General features: G+C 34.6%; 2 protein-coding genes across 4 annotated transcripts in view; one reads left to right on the top strand and one right to left on the bottom strand.

Annotated features, from left to right (window-relative positions):
• Nucleotides 1-6563: 6563 nt before the first annotated feature.
• LOC134267365 (uncharacterized) lies at nt 6564-8015 on the bottom strand. Its single transcript, XM_062749581.1, has 2 exons — nt 6850-8015; nt 6564-6724 (listed from the first exon to the last, which is right to left on the bottom strand). Exons 1-2 carry the CDS (start codon nt 7277-7279, stop codon nt 6564-6566), a joined length of 591 nt encoding a protein of 196 aa, XP_062605565.1. The 5' UTR covers nt 7280-8015.
• The window catches only part of LOC134267372 (17-beta-hydroxysteroid dehydrogenase 13-like), a 51323-nt gene continuing 39793 nt past the window's right edge, over nt 8000-19529 (top strand). The window contains exons 1-7 of one of the 3 annotated variants that reach the window (XR_009992141.1): nt 8001-8271; nt 11416-11655; nt 14749-14855; nt 16922-17059; nt 18565-18681; nt 18780-18946; nt 19000-19063. Coding sequence is in view for 2 of the 3 variants with exons in the window: in XM_062749590.1 (XP_062605574.1) it covers nt 8059-8271; nt 11416-11655; nt 14749-14855; nt 16922-17059; nt 18565-18681; nt 18780-18873 (909 nt within the window). In the remaining variant the exon portion in view is untranslated. Of the gene's footprint in view, nt 8272-11415; nt 11656-14748; nt 14856-16921; nt 17060-18564; nt 18682-18779; nt 19064-19529 lie in introns of those variants that run through there. The other 2 variants (XM_062749590.1, XM_062749589.1) reach the window with 2 other exon arrangements.

The following is a 19529-nucleotide window of genomic DNA, read 5'->3' as shown; positions in this document are numbered from 1 at the left end:
TTCCTTTTTTTTTTTTTTTTTTTTTTTTGCTTGTCAAAGAATTTCGGGAGTTGCTCCCCCCCCCCCCCCACTTTTAATTTTTTTTTTTTTTTTTTTTTTTTTTTTTGCTTGTCAAAGAAATTCTGGAGTTGAGCCCCCCCACTTTTAAGTTTGGTTTTTTTTTTTTTGCTTGTCAAAGAATTTCTGGAGTTGAGCCCCCCCCCACTTTATTTTTTTTTTTTTTTTGCTTGTCAAAGAAATTCTGGAGTTGAGCCCCCCACTTTTAAGTTTGGTTTTTTTTTTTTTCAAAGAATTTCTGGAGTTGAGCCCCCCCACTTTTAAGTTTGTGACTACGCCTCTGCTTCAATAAATATTTTATGTTAAAATTATTCTTGGATTGATGTAAGTTCCTTATTTAAAATGTCCATCTCAATATAGGAAAATAATTTATTTTTATTTGTATTCTCGCCTCTCATTGGTTGATTTCCAAAAAGGAACGCATAACATTTTGTATAATCTGGTTTGGTATTTGACGACCAGCTTAAACATCATATCCATGCAATCCCCTCATTTCCAGTCCTCGGAATCCATGGAAAATTCCAGATTTAATAAATGTACCTTCAACTTTAATCAATTACTCGTTCTTACCTCATGTAAACAAACATCATGGCTTCTAGATCTATGTATCAGTCATTACCTCCCCTCGCTTCAAATCACTTCCGTTACTACGGTTGTATTATTGCGCGGTAAATTTGAACTTATAAAAAGCAACACAATTTTACATCAAAAGTTGTTTAATTATTTTAAAATTAAATTATAAGGAATGACTTTAATTCTTGGCCATATTATCGAGTATAATCTGGTTTGGATCAGTTTACGCTTTTTTATAATCCGCTTCGCGGATTATAAAGCGTAAACTGACCCAAACCAGATTATACTCGATAATATGGCCAAGAATTAGAGTCATTCCTTAAATAGTAAAATAATAATGTTTCTTTAATGTAATAATTTTTATTCCTTTGTTTGAATCGTCCTGTTCATTATAAGACACGCCATATTGCGATCAAAAGCACTGCTACCAAGAAGCATTTGAAATTCAAATTAATTAAAGTTTATCGTCATAGAAGTTATATCAAGGTATGTAAGTTTCTGTCTATTCAGAATCCTGTAAAATCATGTTTGATTTATAGTATATAAGAGTTTATTCTGTATATTCCAGTGGCGTAGCCAGGCCACTTTTGATGTGGACACAAGAGTAGGCAGGGGCTTTGGGGGCCTACAGGCGCGTAGCCAGGCGTACGTTTGTACGCAAAAACGTCCACATCATTTTAAGGAAAGAAGGAGAGGGGGAAAGGCAGGCTAAATTTTTATGCTTTAAAGCAACATATCATTTTGCAATAAATAAATAATTCTAATAATAAAAAAAATGTTTAGAAACAATTTAATAAACGATAAATAATAACTGAAAATTAACTGAATCAGTTTTAGGGGAAAATATGATAGTAGAAATCTCTATTTCTGAAATCATTAGATTTCTCTGTTTCTGAAATCATTAGATTTTCCTTGAATCTGGTTAAGTATTGCTGATTTTTTTAAGTGCATTACATTTTTATATACATGTACCACTCAAACCGATTAATGTATCATAAGTATTTTGTCTCTTTAAAAGTCTAAAAAAAATTTAAGTAGGCTTTTCATATTACAAAAACAACGATACAATGTATTGGGCATATCCTTTCTCATTTTTGAGTGTTTGTTCATATTTTGTACAAAAACAAAACAGACCTCGAAAACATGGGTGCATAACAAACTCAAACATAGGTAATCAGAGATTACAGAGCTCACCTCAACGTGTGTTGTCTTTAAGTAAGGCAAATTAAGTCACACAATTAACCATATATATCCAAAAATGCAAAATTTATGCAATTTTGATACTTTGGAATAGACCTATATAAAAACTAAAAACTAGTTCTTCATCATGAAAATGTAATTAAAATCCAGCATCTGAAGCAAGATTGAGAGTTTTCATCCCTTGATGCATCATTTAAGCAACTGGTTTATATAAGCCTTATAGTTTCTTGGTGATAGACTTGCACCCATAACTTTTACGAGGTCTATTATCTGGAAAATGTATGTCGAATTCAGCATCTGAAGCAAGTCCATTAGTGTGCATCCTAAGATGTATCATCCATGCAAGTTTGGTCAACATAGGGCTTAAAGTTACTTGCAAATGAAACCTGTATAAAATAATTAACCTTTCCACTAATCCAGAAAATGTAGGTCAGCATCCGAAGCCAGCCTAGTAGAATGCACCCTTAGATGTACCATCCATGCAAGTTTGGTCATTATAGGGCTCAAAGTTACTTGGAAATGAATCCTGCACCATAAACTTTAACCTGTTTACTCGTCCAGAAAATGTAGGTCAGATTCAGCATCATAAGTCTGGTAGTATGCAAAATGTACCATCCATGCAATTTAGTCATTGTAGGGTTCATAGTACACTGTACCTTGAAAATGAAACCTTCACCAAAAACTTTAACCTGTTCACTCAACCGGAAAATGTAGGTCAGATTCAGCATCCGAAGCAAGGCTGGTAGTATGCATCCTGAGATGTATCATCCATGTAAGTTTGGTCATTATATGTCTCATAGTAACTTGGAAATGAAACCTGCACCAAAAACTTTAACCTGTTCACTCACCCGGAAAATGTATCAGTATATCCGAAGCAAGTCTTAGAATACATCCTAAGATGTACCATCCATGCAAGTTTGGTCATTATAGGGCTCAAAGTATCTTCGAAATGAAACCTTCACCAAAAACTTTAACCTGTTCACTCAACCCGATGTAGCTCAGATTCATCATCCGAAGCAAGGCAGGTAGTATGCATCCTTAGATGTTTCATCCATGTAAGTTTGGTCATTATATGTCTCATAGTAACTTGGAAATGAAACCTGCACCAAAAACTTTAACCTGTTCACTCAACCGGAAAATGTAGGTCAGATTCAACATCCGAAGCAAGTCTAGTAGAATACATCCTAAGATGTACCATCCATGCAAGTTTGGTCATCATAGGGCTCAAAGTATCTTCGAAATGAAACCTGCACCAAAAACTTTAACATGTTCACTCAACCGGAAAATGTAGGTCAGATTCAGCATCCGAAGCAAGGCTGGTAGTATGCATCCTAAGATGTATCATCACTGTAAGTTTGGTCATTATATGTCTCATAGTAACTTGGAAATGAAACCTGCACCAAAAACTTTAACCTGTTCACTCAACCGGAAAATGTAGGTCAGATTCAGCATCCGAAGCAAGTCTAAAATACATAATGTACCATCCATGCAAGTTTGGTCATCATAAAAGTATCTTCGAAATGAAACCTTCACCAAAAACTTTAACCTGTTCACTCAACCGGAAAATGTAAATAATCCGAAGCAAGGCTGGTAAATCCTATGTATCATCCATGTAAGTTTGGTCAACATAGGGCTTATAGTTACTCGGAAATGAGACCTACACCAAAAACTGCACCAAAAATGTTAACCTGCACCAAAAACATTAACCTGGTCATTCCTTTGCTGAAATTGCAGCATCTGAAACTTTGACTGGTACAATGAAACACACTAGCAACATCTTCCATGCATGTCTAATCAATATAGGACATAGAAGTACTTAAAAAGAAAACTGCTCCAAAAAACTTAACCTTAACCCGGGACGCCGACGCCGACACCGACGCCGACGCCGAGGGTATCACATAAGCTCCCCCCAACTTCGTTGAGGTGAGCTAAAAATGTAAGAAAATGCGATCAGGAGGGTCGAATATGCTCATCAAAATTCAATAGCTGTCGGGGGCATCCTCTGGATCCTCACCAGGGCTTAACCACGGACCCATTCGATGGGGACATTAGGCCCCCAAAGCCCCTGCCTACTCTTGCGTCCACATCAAAAGTGGCCTGGCTACGCCACTGACGATCCATGGGTTTTTGATTACTCCCTTACTTAGGGTATGTTTTTATCCATGAATAAGATCATGCATATTGTTATATATAATATTGGCATATATAATATTGACATAATAACAATTTATACAAATGCCTGAGTATAATGAAATTTATTTATTTGTGCAATTGCATTGCTAATTGTCTGACCTCACGGGGTCAGACAGTACTAGATTTAACCAGGGCTTATTTATGAAGTCGTTCCATGAATTTGTTTAGATAGTTCAATGGTGGAAATTTCGATCCAAGCATAATCTTCATAGTCGCATGTAATTCGTCCCAGGAGGAGATGAGCTTTTATTTACATTACTAAATGATCTTGCCTTTAGTATAATCCGTGCTTTATCTTTGAACATGTTCACTTCAGTTCTCTATAAAAATAATGCCTTAAATTATTATGTAAATCTCACTTTTTTTGTGTTGTGTATCAAATATTTAACCAATTTATATATGTTATTGTTAAATAATTGATTGCATATTTTCAGTAAAATTATACATTGACATTAAATTACTCGTACCTAAACATTAGGCAAGAGGTCGAATATATTTTTTTCTTGGTTGCCCTTCTCCAAGTATTGTAAAAACTGATAATACAGTGTCTGAGAAAAATGCAGTGAAAACAGAAAAAAATGTGTCATTCAAGTTTGCTTATAATTCATTAACGTGTTAATAGATTTGTTGCTGTATTGTTATACTTCCACTCCTATCCAACGATTATATTTTGGACGAGATTACATTTATTATCTCCTTGTTTCTTTTCCCAGATGCTTCAGTTCAAAATTTCATCAATCAATTACGTTTAAGTAGAGAATCAGTGGAAATCAAATGGTTTGAGAAGCAATGAAAACTATCAGCAGGAGAATGGTCAGCATGTGTAACGCTCTGTCAAGATTGTTATCATCAGGGTTAAGGTTATACGCGCCAATTAAGTGATCAATTAAGATCCTCCCATTGATTTCATCATTTACAACCTTCATTTTATTCTGTTAAATAAAAAATCAGTTAGGTCATTTAACATATAAAACACTTGAAAAATGCTGACCCGGGATCTTGAAATATCTTCAGCCTAAGTCGATCTTTATTTTATATGAAACAAAATGATAAAATGTTGTATATACAGAGGGGTTAAGGTTAAGTTCTTTGTACATTATTGTATACAATATTGTTTATGCATGGTCTCTTGAAGAAATCTTATCAAACAAAAGAAATTATATAACATTTATAACATATTATTTTTTTGCGCTTATGAATTTAAGCAAACAAGGTCAGACCAGCTTTTTAGGAAAGCTAATACTTGTTGTAAATGTAATTTTCACAATAATTATTGTTGTTAGATTTTATTACTTTTCATATTATATTGTAGGCCATCACCATTTAAATTTCATGTGTTAAATAAAGAGTGAAAAGCACGAAATTACGGCGTGTTACATTGACAAGCAAAGAAAAAGAGAAAAAAGAATATTGTCCAAAGTCGAAAATCCTATTTCGGGGGGGGGGGGGGGGGGGGGGATTAGAGGCCAACTTTTAGCTGCAGAACTGTAGCGCTATGGTTTTATATATTTGCCTTTGACCATAATGCTGCAGATCCTGTAATGCAAAAAGGTGCAATTTTTTGCGCACTTTTGTGTTTGGTTTTTATCTCTGAAGTTTGAGCATTGTTTCAGAATAAGATTTCTGTAGTTATATCTTTCCAGTAGCTAAAAACTTGCATGTGTAATTCTTTTAGCATTGGCGGTGCAACCGGGGAGCTGGGGGGGGGGGCAAAAATAGGCATCATATAGAGGCATTGAAAATTGGATTTTACCTTTTTTTTTGTTGGTTTACCCCCCCCCCCTCTTTCAATTTGCTTCCGACGCCCATGTTTAGTACAGCACAGCACTTAGTAAATTTCCTATTTTTGGAGAGCCTAAATTCAATAACGTTGGTAAGTCGTTTTTTAAATACTATTTGTAAATGTAAGTGTAAATAATTATTTTATTTTATCGCTAAACGTTCATAATTAAATAGGTTCAGTGGAGATCACATTATAAATAAATTTATGAGTGTTAAATCAATGAAAGACTATTTTATGATTTAGTGTTTTGTATTATAATATGACCACCTCGTACATTGCTGAGGTTTTGTATATCATGAATATCATATTTATCATGTATGACAGGATTTGAAATCATGCAATATATAACCTGCTGAACTTTCAAACCTGTGTTGTTATATATTTCACTTTGCAACCAAGGTTTACAATAACATTTCTGGTGAAAAGCACAGAACAACAAAATGAGAGACTTTAGATATCAAACATCAACAGAAAGATTTAGAAGTTTATGTCTACTTCTAAATTCCATCTTACCGTTCAATATTAACGGATCAGTTATTACAAGATTGGTTCAAAATGAGTAATGCTCATTGAGTAGCGATTTTACAAATTCTGAGACAGCAGTTTCCCTGGACTGTACTGCGCAGCCGCACAGGCCATCGCCAGCGGAAGGAAGTGGTCCAGGGTAGAATGAGCTTTAGCAAATCCTGGAGCTGACTTATATCCCAAAAGTCTTTCTTTTCTCTCTGAGGGAGAGTAACTCCTATTGGTGAGGACATCATTGAGCCCATTTTTCTGGTTCAATACTATGTCCTATGGCATGTGTAGCAAAGCCGCTCCCGATGATAAGAATATTATTATGTCTAAGTGGAGATAATGCTTCTGCGATCCTTAAATGGTCACTCATCCTTTCGTTTTTTAACAAAGAAACTTGTACAACTGAAAATATATGAGATACTCATGCAGGATACATTCGGGGTTTTATTGCATTTGCTTATTATAATGAAAATTAACAATATGACATATGACTGAATGTTATAGACATGGTGCTACAGCTAATATACCTGGAATATTCGCCTCAGGGAAGACCAGTTTAAGTGGAACAAACACCCCGTGATCCAGGCCTCTCTTTGTTTCTTCTGCACACTTTATCCCAGCATCTTTGAGGAGTTTTCCTACTTTTTGTGCAATTGCAGGTGCCCCCGGAGCAGGCCACTGTATTTTATACGTTTCGGGAGGGAATCCCCCGTAGTCGTAGTACAAAGTGTGTGGACTCCCGGCGTTAACTGTACAGATCGACTCCTCCCAGTGGGCGCTTAGGACCACCAAACAGTCCGGGCGTCTCAGGTCCTGGGTTTTTGTTAAAGTTCTTAAAAACTCGGCTCCTTTTGAATCCTTGTCTAGACCCTTCAATAATGGCATTTCTTTTGCTGAAAGGAAGAAAGAAGGCCCTCCGCCATGAGAGAGAAATATCACTGGTTGTGGAGACGACATGTCCGTATGTGGGTACTAGAACACATAAAATGCTGTATGCATTTGTTCTCCAAAATAATTATGGCTATAAAAAGAGTATTTAATTCATCATTCAATGACAGGATCTTTCATACAAGCTTTCTTTATCAATGTTCTGAAATATGTTCTGAATTTTGACCTGATGAAAACTATAAATCAACGAGAAAATAACGAAGAGGACTAACTAATAATGACTTTTTGCAATCATACCCGAGTGTCTTGGACTTGAACTTTCATACGTATACTAAGTTTCAAAATATCATGTAATTATCCCTTTGCCAACGGTCAGGGTTAGATACGTATAAATTAAGGCTTTGGCTGGGAGCAACAATAGTGAAAGTCGAAACATATAATTTATACCGACATACAACTTTTCTGGCTATTCTTATTACGCAATAAAAGAAAATACTTCTGGAAAATTCAGTACGTATTTCTCAAAGTAACTAGCTGAAAACAGTACAAATCCTTCCAGAGCACTGTGATCCAAGATTTTTCTTTCAAAGGCGCGGGGCGTCGAATGAATAAGTCAAATTCTAATTTGAATTTTTAAATAATCCTAAAACAAGTATAGAGTACCGGGTAATTATATACATCACATGTAAATTACACTTAATACATTCTGAGAGTGCACCTCCTCGCTGTCTTTGTCGCATGATAAACCAAGTAAACACTAAAAACAGCTGATATAAACATAAACATGATCACCCAGCTGTACAGAACCTATCTTCCTCCACTCAATGAAGAGTTCCACATAAACGACGATGTTGAACGTGATCTTCAGATTGCTCTTTTTGTTTGTCCTGGCAATTTATTTTTACATATTAGAAATTTTTAAGCTGTTCTCTCCAGCAAAAAGGAAGGATGTACGGAACGAGATCGTGCTCATCACGGGGGCGGGGCACGGAATCGGCCGCGAGATCGCTCTGGAGTTTGGCAGATTAGGGGCGCGGGTTGTCATATGGGACATCAACAAGGTAAATTATATTTATAGACTTCCTTCACAACAAATAATTTCAATCTCATTATCGCTAAGCTTATTCCTTTATGAGAAATATTAATATTACTAGAATCATTTATTTTATTATTTGCATCGATTTTTTGTGTCGAAGTTTTAAAAACATGTGTAAAGGGGCGGATTCATGCGAAAAATCTAGTTTGAGTCGTTTTCGTATTGTGTGCTTACATGTATATGTAACCACCAAATTTATATCGGTGAAATTTAGAAAGAAGAATGGATCAAGTGATGAAAATAGTTCTAGTAAGAATTATGAAGTTATTTGTAAATTTTTATCCAGTTTTACATTTTAACAAACTTTAAGATAAATTAATTCATAAGGACAAAAAATATTAGGTAAAAAAAATCTTGTCACAATGAATACACATGTAAAATATGAAAACCATAGCACCTAATATTTAGTAGTTCATATGGACAACGTTAAAATTTTGGCGGATATACAGACGAAACGGACGGACCAAAACACACTTCTTTGACTGAATAACACGCCGGCACAAAAAGATATTAAATGCATATACATGTACGCCCAAATTTAAATCATATATATTCATGCATAAAAGGAAAATGACACAGTCTATTTGAGAAGGTTGTTAAAGACTGGTGTGTGTCATTTTGTAAAAACCTCAGAAGACAGATGATACATGTCCTTGAAGTTATGCTATGTCAGCGTTAGATCAGCCAGAGAGTCATCTACCGATTAATGTGTATTATCTCAACTGATATACTGACGAGAGAGAGAGAGAGAGAGAGTAGGGCTGGGTATTGGCCAGAGATTTTGTATCGCGATATATTGTAATATTTTAAACTGTATTGCGATATGTATTGCAATATTTTCAGTGAAAATTGCAATGGCATTTTCTTATTAAATTATAACTTTAATTTACATGCAGAATGTACATAACTATGAAAAGAAACAAAAAAGGAAAAAAAAAACCTTTGATTTAATTTAAGTTATGCTCCGAAATATATCCATAAAACAGCTTCTATCTTACTGCTTGGCTTAATAACAAGCCTTTCTAACATTCATTTCTATATAAATGATAAAATTCCTTAGTCTATGCATTTTGTCGATAAATCGATTTTACAAAAAACGTATTGCAATACAATATCGACTAGGGGTAATTTTGCCCAGCCCTAAGAGAGAGAGAGAGAGAGAGAGAGAGAGAGAGAGGTGACAGATTGGGGTGTGTATCATTACCGCTACATTTTCGAAATTTTTATTCCCGCTACATAGTCATTACCGCTACAAAAAAAGTTACATTACCTCTACATATAAAAGTATACATTACCGCTACATTGCCTCTTTCGTTAGCCAGCCACATATGCGTGTACTGTACAACCTGTACATGCATAAGACCTATTTCCCTGCTCACCACGGGGAGGTAAAAGTAGGACTTAGAGCAGGATGTTTTTTTTAATTATTGTTAAAATCAATTTTATTTCATAAAACACAAAAAAAAATTAAATCTCATACCAATAATTCGTCGAGGTCTGTTTTGCAGCTGCTTTTGCCACTCTTTTGAACGCATCTCCACAATTTTGAGTTTTTGAAAGTCTTATTTCTTCTAAATTTATAACCATCGATAAAAAAGCTGGCATTCCCTCGATTTGTAACAAATTTCTCAATGGTGGCCCTAATGTTCAATTACATTTCGACTGCAGTTATTAATATATATACTCATTCAGATTAGAATTCAAATCAAAACTGTCCTTCACTACATAGTGAGTGAATTCTGTTGATTAGAACTCATATACCGAACCATACCTGCCTAAATAGACATGCAGCGGTAATGAGTTGTTTTTGGCTGATCCAATATGTAGCGGTAATGAGTTGTTTTTGGCCGGTAAAATGTAGCGGTAATGATCGGTCGAAAATCTTAACAAATGTAGCGGTAATGAGTTGAAATTTTTGGCAATGTAGCGGAAATGTTGACCTCCCACTGATTGTAACACCATTGAACAAGGTAAAGTATAAGGGTTTAGATAAGGGCTTAGAGATATAAATCACTCCTGTAACCCGTGTGTACACATTTGACAGTGCATACATGTGGTTACCCATTATCTCTCTCAGTCAAGCTGTGGTTTTACATTTTGCTCGGTAATTCAGTGTACCCGATAGTAGTCCTAAGTTCCTGTACTAATCTGTGTTGAAGGTCTAAATGCTCCGCATGTATAACATGTATAACGCACACGTGACGTAAAACGATCTGAACTTCAGAATGAAATTTTTTTTTCCCTCTTTTCTTCCCTATTTTTCCTTTGTTGCTTAAAAAAGAATCAGTTAAGGCGACCTCAAGGAAAGGCAATACCTTCAGACTTTAAAACGAGGTGCCAAATCAATGACCAACAAAGTTCCCAAAGAAAATACACGTAAAAAGATAGATCACTGAAAAAGAACTACATGTATTTAATAATTTTATATTCAACACAATAATTCTAACTCTCCACAACTTTAGTATTAGCTTTCGGGGTAAATTTGGTCCTAATTATAACAAGAAAACCTATGTCCCCCAAATTAAAGAAAAAAGGAGAGCATGAGCGGATCTACATGTAGGTCTAGAAGTGGGGTCAAAGGGGGTAAAAAGAGCAGATGGGGCCATAATGAGCTATGGTATAAAATTCATTGCAACAGCTCAAAAGCATCTTGAGATGTCGCCTGGAAAAGGGAGTTTTACACAAACACACACAAAATATTAATTTATCGCCTTGACCTTTGACCTTTTGACCTCAAGATAAAGAGGGATCTTCCTTAGACGATAGGGAGTTTTGGGCTTAAAGTTTAAAGACTTCTCGAGATATCGCACGGAGACGGAAGTATTAAATTGGACAGATTTTTAAAATTTATTTCTTTGACATTTGACCTTTTGATCTGAAAAACAGTTAGGTCATAGGGAGTAGTGTAAAACTTCATTGCAAAAACTCAAAGGCTTCTCGAGATATCGCATGGAAACGAGTGTTACAGACAGACAGAAATACGGTTACATGGAAAGATAGACGTACGGACAGGCAAACAGACCGGGACTACTAAGTTTTTATCGATATCAACACAAAATTAAATTCTTTTTAAATTTGGTATATTTTCATTGTTCAATTAAACCTTTAGAGTACAAACGACGCAACTGCAGAGGAAATTAAGCGGAATGGCGGTACAGCGTACTCTTACGTATGTGACCTGACGAAGACAGACGATATTCGTACGACAGCGGACAAAGTTCGGCGGGAGATCGGGGATCCATACATTCTTGTCAATAATGCCGGGATTCTAACAGGAGGGGAACTCCTTAAACTCAAGGAGGCTCACATCAGACGCACCTTTGAAATCAACACTTTGTCCCATTTCTGGGTAAGTATGCATGGCAAATCAACACCTCGTCCCATTTCTGGGTAGGTATGAATGGAAAATCAACACCTCGTCCCATTTCTGGGTAAGTATGAACGAGAAGTCAACCGTTACCGTTTCTGAGTAAGGAGTGTGAACGAGAAATTAACACCTTGTCCCATTGCTAGGTAAGTATGAACGAAAAATCAACACTCCCCATTTCTGAGTAATGAATGTATACGAGAATCAACACCTTGTTCCATTTTGGGTAAAGAGTGGGAACGAGAAATAAACACGTTGTCCCATTAGATTCTGAAACATCATAAAAATCCTTAAAAACAAAGATACATTTCGAGTTCCAGTAAATATTCTACCAGGCCTCTGCCTTTACTCATCATTAAGATATTAACAATAATGAAGGTTAAAATAGTACTGTGCAGCATTACATTCTAGAAGTGGTTTAAATCAGGTGTTGAAAGTTAAAAATTCCATGGAACTTTTGAAATAAGATTTTGCAAAAATCAAAATCTTACAATCTTACTTTTCATCTGTATACACGACCATACCCTGCAAATAATTAAAGGCCAGACTTTTTGATATCATTGACAGCTACATTTTAAAATAGAGATGGAACTTGCAAATTTTCTTACCTTGTCATTGGTCATTCGCAAAATTATTTTGTTAAAAACATTCTGATTGTACACACAAGTACTAGTACTCTGAAGTTGACATAAAAAGACGAGTTTCTGATTGACAATCTGTACCGTTTTTGGAGACAAGGTCTTCCAACAATCTTTTGGAATTCTCATTGGCACCAAGTGCGCCCCGTTATAAACATACCTATTTTTGAATTCATATGAAGCAGAATTTGTCCAAAATCTTTTACCTCAAAAGAACAAAATACTTGCTGTGGCCATAACTTTACATTTATATATACATATCATTTATGTCAATTTAGAATGGTTATTTTCATTCTTATATTGATACAAAATATACTGGTGAGCTTGAGATAAAACAGTGTGTGACACATCTGTTTCATATTTGGATATTTTACTTTAAAGGGACGTAAATGATAATCTGACATCCAAGCTATATGATAAACTTATTGAATTTAACTTTCAAACCGTCAACTTATGAAGCAATATGCCTTCACCACTTGCATACAGGGCATATATCTCTCAGATTCCATACAGTAAAATTTCTAAAGGTAAATTATTGACCAACAAGTTGATGAAACAAAAATATTAAAAGTCTCATTTACATTCACCATTTATTTTCTATGGTCGATACAATGATCTTGTCAGAAAAATGATTGTTAGTCCATTACTTACAAACTAAATTGACAACGCTTTTTCCGTTATTTCCCGATCATGACAAGGAGTTTCGTCGAACCCAAGAAGCAAACTCTTTACCTGATGCCTCCCGTGGAGCCCAATCGGATCAATCTAGGTCTAATATACACTGTTATTGGGAGTTGAACTATGTTCAATCTCCCATGGTCATCACGCATTTAACATGCGCAGTAATTTGTGTTGATTATATAGAGCCGAAAGCGAGGCTACTGTGTCGACCGATTTACTCCGATAATATTCAACAGAAAACATGCATAAACATCCGCCACAAATAGTTCATATCATTTTCTCCTGAATTGATCTAATTTTCATAATTTGAAATGTGAGTAAATGTAATGACAAAGTAATCTTATTTTGAATATTAGATTTCGTTCAAAGTAAAACTAAATTATAAAGAACCTCAAATGTTTTTCGTAATGGAACTCATTTTTAGTGTAGCGTCATACACTGAAAGGGATACGAACGACAACCCTACATACTGACGGCAAACGATAAATCTAGTCTTCCCGACGCCCGACGGTCCCGGATTTTTAGCAATTTCTTTTTTACCGGTGCACAGAATTTATTCAAACTTTTCATGAATATTTTCTTGGTTTTAATGAATTCCTAAATGCATAAAAACTTAAGGGAACATGCGTATTTATTACTAAATCAGCAGTATCACCTGCAAAAGCGGTAAATCTAGTACTCTGTTATAAATGTTAAAACCAAAAACGGACACCGATGTTTTCGTAAAATCGCCATTAAAAACAACAAAATGAAGTATATTTTTTCAATAAAAGGAAAACCTCATTTACATACCAGATAATTTGTACGCACACAAACTCTCACATATACCACTGTTTTTATGTTTGGTCATTAAATATTTGTTTTTAACTTGGTATTGCTTTTATCTTCACAATATTAAAAAAGATTAAGTTCTGACGTACTCTGTGTGTAATGTTCGTGTAATTGAAATACATTTATATTCACAGAGAAGTTTTATATAACAAACCTGTTAGCTCTTAAAAGGATGCTGTGTTAAAATCCACATTTTATCAACATTGATATTATCCCTGCGAAACTGAAATTTTCATAACACATGGGTAAAGGTGCCAAGGAAAAATATATTACAAATTTGAAGACTGTGAGCAGTGAATTATATAAATGATCAACCGCCTCTAATATGATTATAATGGCAGTGTCCATGTTTTGCAATGGGAAACCCAAAATATGTGTAGGATGAAAAAGTAATAGAAGGTGCACAACAGCAATATGTAATAAAGATTCTATGAAAATTTCGTTCAGTGGTGTAAGAGGAGTTGCGGATAAGAGATTGGTATACCTAAAGAGTAACAAACAGATGGACTGAAATCCCGATTAATAAATACCCTCCCGCTTTTCAAGCAGGGGGTATAAAAAAAGGACTAATGTAGGCAGGCAAGTATTATGGCCCATGAATTTTTTTTTGCTATTCAATGACACTGAATGTCTTTCTCAAGATTGTTGCAACTCAAAAAATCTGAAACAGTTGTCTGTATTTTTGAAATAATAATATTGTTCACTCACTTAACCTCCCGATCAAAGATTTTATTTTACACCATGTTCAACTCCCATGAGTGCTTTCAGTACTTTGATTTTAGTATTTGGAACCGCGCATTAACGTATGAAATATAAGGTATATTTATTTAGGTAACAGCTTTAAACAAATATGACAATGATTGCGTCAAACGATGGACAAGAACAGTGAGGTCTTTGGAATAAATTTTTCTCCTGTTTTACACAGACTTGTCAGGAGTTCATGCCGGCCATGCTAAAGGACAACAGAGGGCATATAGTGACCATAGCTTCCATGTCAGCAATGTCGGGTACAGCATATCTCGTAGATTACAGGTAAATATTACAATGTCTGGTGCAGCATATCTCGTAGATTACAGGTAAATATTACAATGTCGGGTACAGCATATCTCGTAGATTACAGGTAAATATTACAATGTCGGGTACAGCATATCTCGTAGATTACAGGTAAATATTACAATGTCTGGTACACCATATCTCGTAGATTACAGGTGAATATTACAATGTAGTGTACAGCATATCTCGTAGGTTACAGGTAAGATATTACAATGTCGGGTACGTTAGAATGTCTGGTACAGCATATCTCGTAGATTACAGGTAAATATTACAATGTCTGGTACAGCATATCTCGTAGATTACAGGTAAATATTACAATGTCTGGTACAGCATATCTCGTAGATTACAGGTGAATATTACAATGTCGGGTACAGCATATCTCGTAGATTACAGGTAAATATTACAATGTCGGGTACAGCATATCTCGTAGATTACAGGTAAATATTACAATGTCTGGTACACCATATCTCGTAGATTACAGGTGAATATTACAATGTAGTGTACAGCATATCTCGTAGATTACAGGTAAGATATTACAATGTCGGGTACGTTACAATGTCTGGTACAGCATATCTCGTAGATTACAGGTAAATATTACAATGTCTGGTACACCATATCTCGTAGATTACAGGTAAATATTACAATGTCTGGTACAGCATATCTCGTAGATTACAGGTGAATATAACAATGTCAGGTACAGCATATCTCGTAGATTACAGGTAAATATTACAATGTCGGGTACAGCATATCTCGTAGATTACAGGTGAATATTACATTGTCAGGTACAGCATATCTCGTAGATTACAGGTAAATATTTTCAAAGCAATTTATGTTTTCCAGTGTAATTTAACTGATTTTACAAGTTCACTGAAGCTAGTTTTTTGCACACACTTCTAAATTTATGTAGACCATATCGCATCTATATTAAAGTAACGCAAACACAAAGTTTGATGGATGAATTTGTCATTTATTGTACATGTATAAATGACGAAAGATAATCAAAAGATACATCAGATAAAGGGGAGATCACTCTTGAAAAAATGTGTGAATTTGTACAAAACATTAGTTGATCTCCCCAGTGTAACATATTACATCAAGAAAATCCAAATAAACAATCCAGAATGTAAAAAATAACAATCAGCAAAAAAAGAGGCAGACAAAAACTGCCTTGGCAGATAAAAAACTGCCAAAATTAAAACATATTGAAATATTTAAACATACATGTATTTTTAAATATTTTTATCCATTTACTCTTTACATTGCATATTAATTTAGCAGTTATGTATAAAGGTGGAATAATGATCGGGGTGGTTGGTGGGCAATACTTGGAAAACCCTTCTTACTGCGATCGAATCAAAACAAGAATATAAGTGACGTAGAATCTACATTTAGTGTTTCTTCTGATTGGTCGGTAAAATAACCCCCTATTGATCACTCTAATATTGGCACAAAATTAAAACACGGATAAAAACGGATTGATTAACCAGTTAAAAGTACCAACTCAAAAATTCATTACATGAATACATGAAATCATTACATGAGTACATAAAGCTATTATTTACAATAATGCAGTTTACTGTATACCGTGTTATTTTCGCCCTTTCACACTTGCTTACACATTTGGCCTATTTTAAATTTGACCAGTTCCAGTTCTGTTTAAGAATGTGTACTCTTTTCTTTGAATTCGCCCCGTTTTAAATTCGCCCACTTGTGACAGGGGCGAAAGGAGCGAAAATAAAACGGGGGCGAACATTTCCCTTTATACAGTATTTAGATTGGAGTCTGTCTGTATCAGCAAAGATTTTTTTATCGCCTCCATATAACATCCCCTCGCCCCCTTTCACAGTTCGCTAAGATGTTCTTTTTCTGCATGCAGCCTTACATTTGATCTATGAGTAGGAGTTTAAGGGTATTAGGGTATTAATGTAATACATTTGATGCCTAAAACGCTATTCAAGAAATGAAACCTAAAATAGAATCGCATTCAAATTAAACATTTGTCGCGCTACAGATACAAGTACACGTATTTTCTTTCATATTTCTAGTTCTTCAAAGTATGCTGCTTTGGGATTTGCTGAGGCTCTGAATGAAGAACTTAGAACTATGGGTAAAACTGGAGTATATACTACCACTGTATGCCCAATGTTTGTTGATACAGGTCTTGTGAAACAACCAAAAGATAGGTAAGCGCTTAAATTTCATATAAATCTTAGCTTGGACCAATCAATAGATGTTTTACAGAGAAGGTGCAGACTATTTAAACCAATCATTGGGTAGTTTGCAATTTGCATAACAGGTAGAGTACACGTATTTAATCACTGGATAAAAGTGAATGAAAATTAGTTTAATGAAAGCAATAAACCAATCGTACGGTAGTCTATAAAGCAGGTATAATATTGAACCAATTATTGTGTAAAATACAAAACAGGTAAAATTACTGAGCATTTTAGAGAGCAAGTAGGAAAATAAATCAATTGCTGAATAAAATACCGGGCAGGTAGAAAATTTAAACCGATTGTTTTGTATTTATCAACGCTGGTAGAACATTAAATAAATCGGTGGATGTTTTAATAAGCAGATAGAATCAGAGAGAATATTAAACAATATTTCGATAAATTGCAGGGCGGGTAAAATGTTCAACCAATCGTTTGGTATTTAACAAGGAGGTAGAATTATGGAATATCAATGCTGATTGAACGGTCGCAAACTGAGTAAAACGGATGTTTGCGACCCGTTAAATCAGCATTAATGGTCACAAATACCAAATTTGAAGATAAGTTATTCCCATTCTAATGCAATCCATGCATTTTGTTTGTTGTTTACGTTAACGCCGCGGAGCATTGTGTTTTTGCGCCGCTCTATTATGACGTCACAATGAAAAACTTTCACTCTCGTTAATGCTCGTTTTACTGCTTCAAACATCAGTGCATTAGCCAATCAAAACGTGTTTTACAAAACAATTGCATTAAAATATTTAACCAATCGTTTTGTATTTCACAAAGCAGATCAAATATTCAATCAATTGTTGGATAATTTACAAGGTAAGAAGAATATTAAACCAATTATCGTTAGATAAATTTCAGGCTAGGTAGAATATAATTGTTGCGTATTTTACAAACGTAAGAGACCTATTTTTAAAAATACAGAGCAGATAGAATATTTAACCAATCAGTGAGTATATGACAGGGAGGTAGAATATTTAACCAAATAGTGGGTATTTGACAGCGAGGTAGAATATTAATAACCAATCGTTGAGTATTTTACAGGAAGGTAGAATATTTAACCAATCATTGAGTATTTTACAGGGAGGTAGAATATTTAACCAATCGTTGAGTATTTTACAAGGAGGTAGTATATTCAACAAATCGTTGAGTATTTTACAGGAGGTTGAAAATTAAACCAATCGTTGAGTATTTTACATGGGGGTAGAATATTTAACCAATCGTTGAGTATTTTACAGGGAGGTAGAATATTTAACCAATCGCTGAGTATTTTACGAAACAATCACTGGGTACTAAGTATTTTACAGGGAGTTAGAACATTTATTATAACCAATAGTTGATTATTTTACAGGTCAGGTAGAATATTTGTTGATTATTTTACAGGTCAGGTAGAATATTTATCCAATCGTTGATTATTTTACATGTCAGGTAGAATATTTAACCAATCGTTGACAATTCCTTTATAGAGCAGGTAGAATATTAACACCTAAGGAGGTGGCTTTATCAACGGTTGATGGAGTACTAACCAATGAAGAAATAGTCTATGTGCCTAAAAGAATGAAATTCCAAATGACGCTTTCTGGGTTAGTAATAGGAAAATGCCTTATTCTTTACTTTATATATCCTGTATTGATTTTTGTTGATATCTTTCTTTATACTGATATATCATTTTCTTTTTCAGATTTTTCCCTAGAGACATGATTAAGTACACCAAAAAACTCTCAGGGGTTGGCATCGAACCGCAATATGAGCCAACCACATTTAAGACGGACTAATGACAAATACGTTACAAACTAGTCTTCCATTTATACAGTCTGCTATATTCATAGATGTTCATTGTAAATTGATGTTGTACTTAAGATAGACAGCAGCAATTGAATAATGAGAAAAATATTATTCAGAATATATTTTATTACATATTTGTCCTTAAAATAATCTTTTGAAACATAAATTATTAGATTTGGACCAAGCATTTCTTTTTTTTTAATTAAAGGAAGCTTTGCTTTCCAGTCCAGAAATTTGCTAATTTCATTACTTTTGCTAATCTATGTAATTTGTTTTAACTTTCTGACTACAAATCTCTCAGTCAGAAATTTTGTTCTTATCAGAGATTAACAATGGTTAAATCATGTTATGGAGAGAGTTTAATGAAAGAAGAAGCTTCATGTTACATTTTTTAATCGGAATACTTAAAACATTGCTGTGACGTCATGCTTTTGTTCTTGCAGAGTAAAAATTTACCAGTACCCGTCCGATAATAATAATTACCAGTTCGATAATATATTATCGGACGGCAGTGATAACAAAATCGGACGGTATTTAAAAAAAACATAAAGAAGAATAAAATAAATGTTGAAGATGTCCAGAAACAAAAAAAAAATGTTAGGAAAATTTTCAGGGAAAGCAAACACAAGAGAACTAAGTTGCTACA

Source organism: Saccostrea cucullata, unplaced genomic scaffold, assembly GCF_032062105.1.
Source record: "Saccostrea cucullata isolate Sc308-1 unplaced genomic scaffold, CSIRO_AGI_Scuc_v1 ctg832, whole genome shotgun sequence".
NCBI lineage: Eukaryota > Metazoa > Mollusca > Bivalvia > Ostreida > Ostreidae > Saccostrea > Saccostrea cuccullata.
Note: the sequence above shows the minus strand (reverse complement) of the source record. Positions and strands in the feature narration are given on the sequence as shown.

What these genes read in the sequence shown, in the direction of transcription:
- LOC134267365 (XM_062749581.1), bottom strand. Translation starts at nt 7,279, where the DNA reads ATGTCGTCTCCACAACCAGTGATATTTCTCTCTCATGGCGGAGGGCCT. An exon ending in CCCTGAGGCGAATATTCCAG is followed by an intron (nt 6,725 to 6,849) that starts GTATATTAGCTG and finishes ATATATTTTCAG; the next exon opens with TTGTACAAGTTTCTTTGTTA.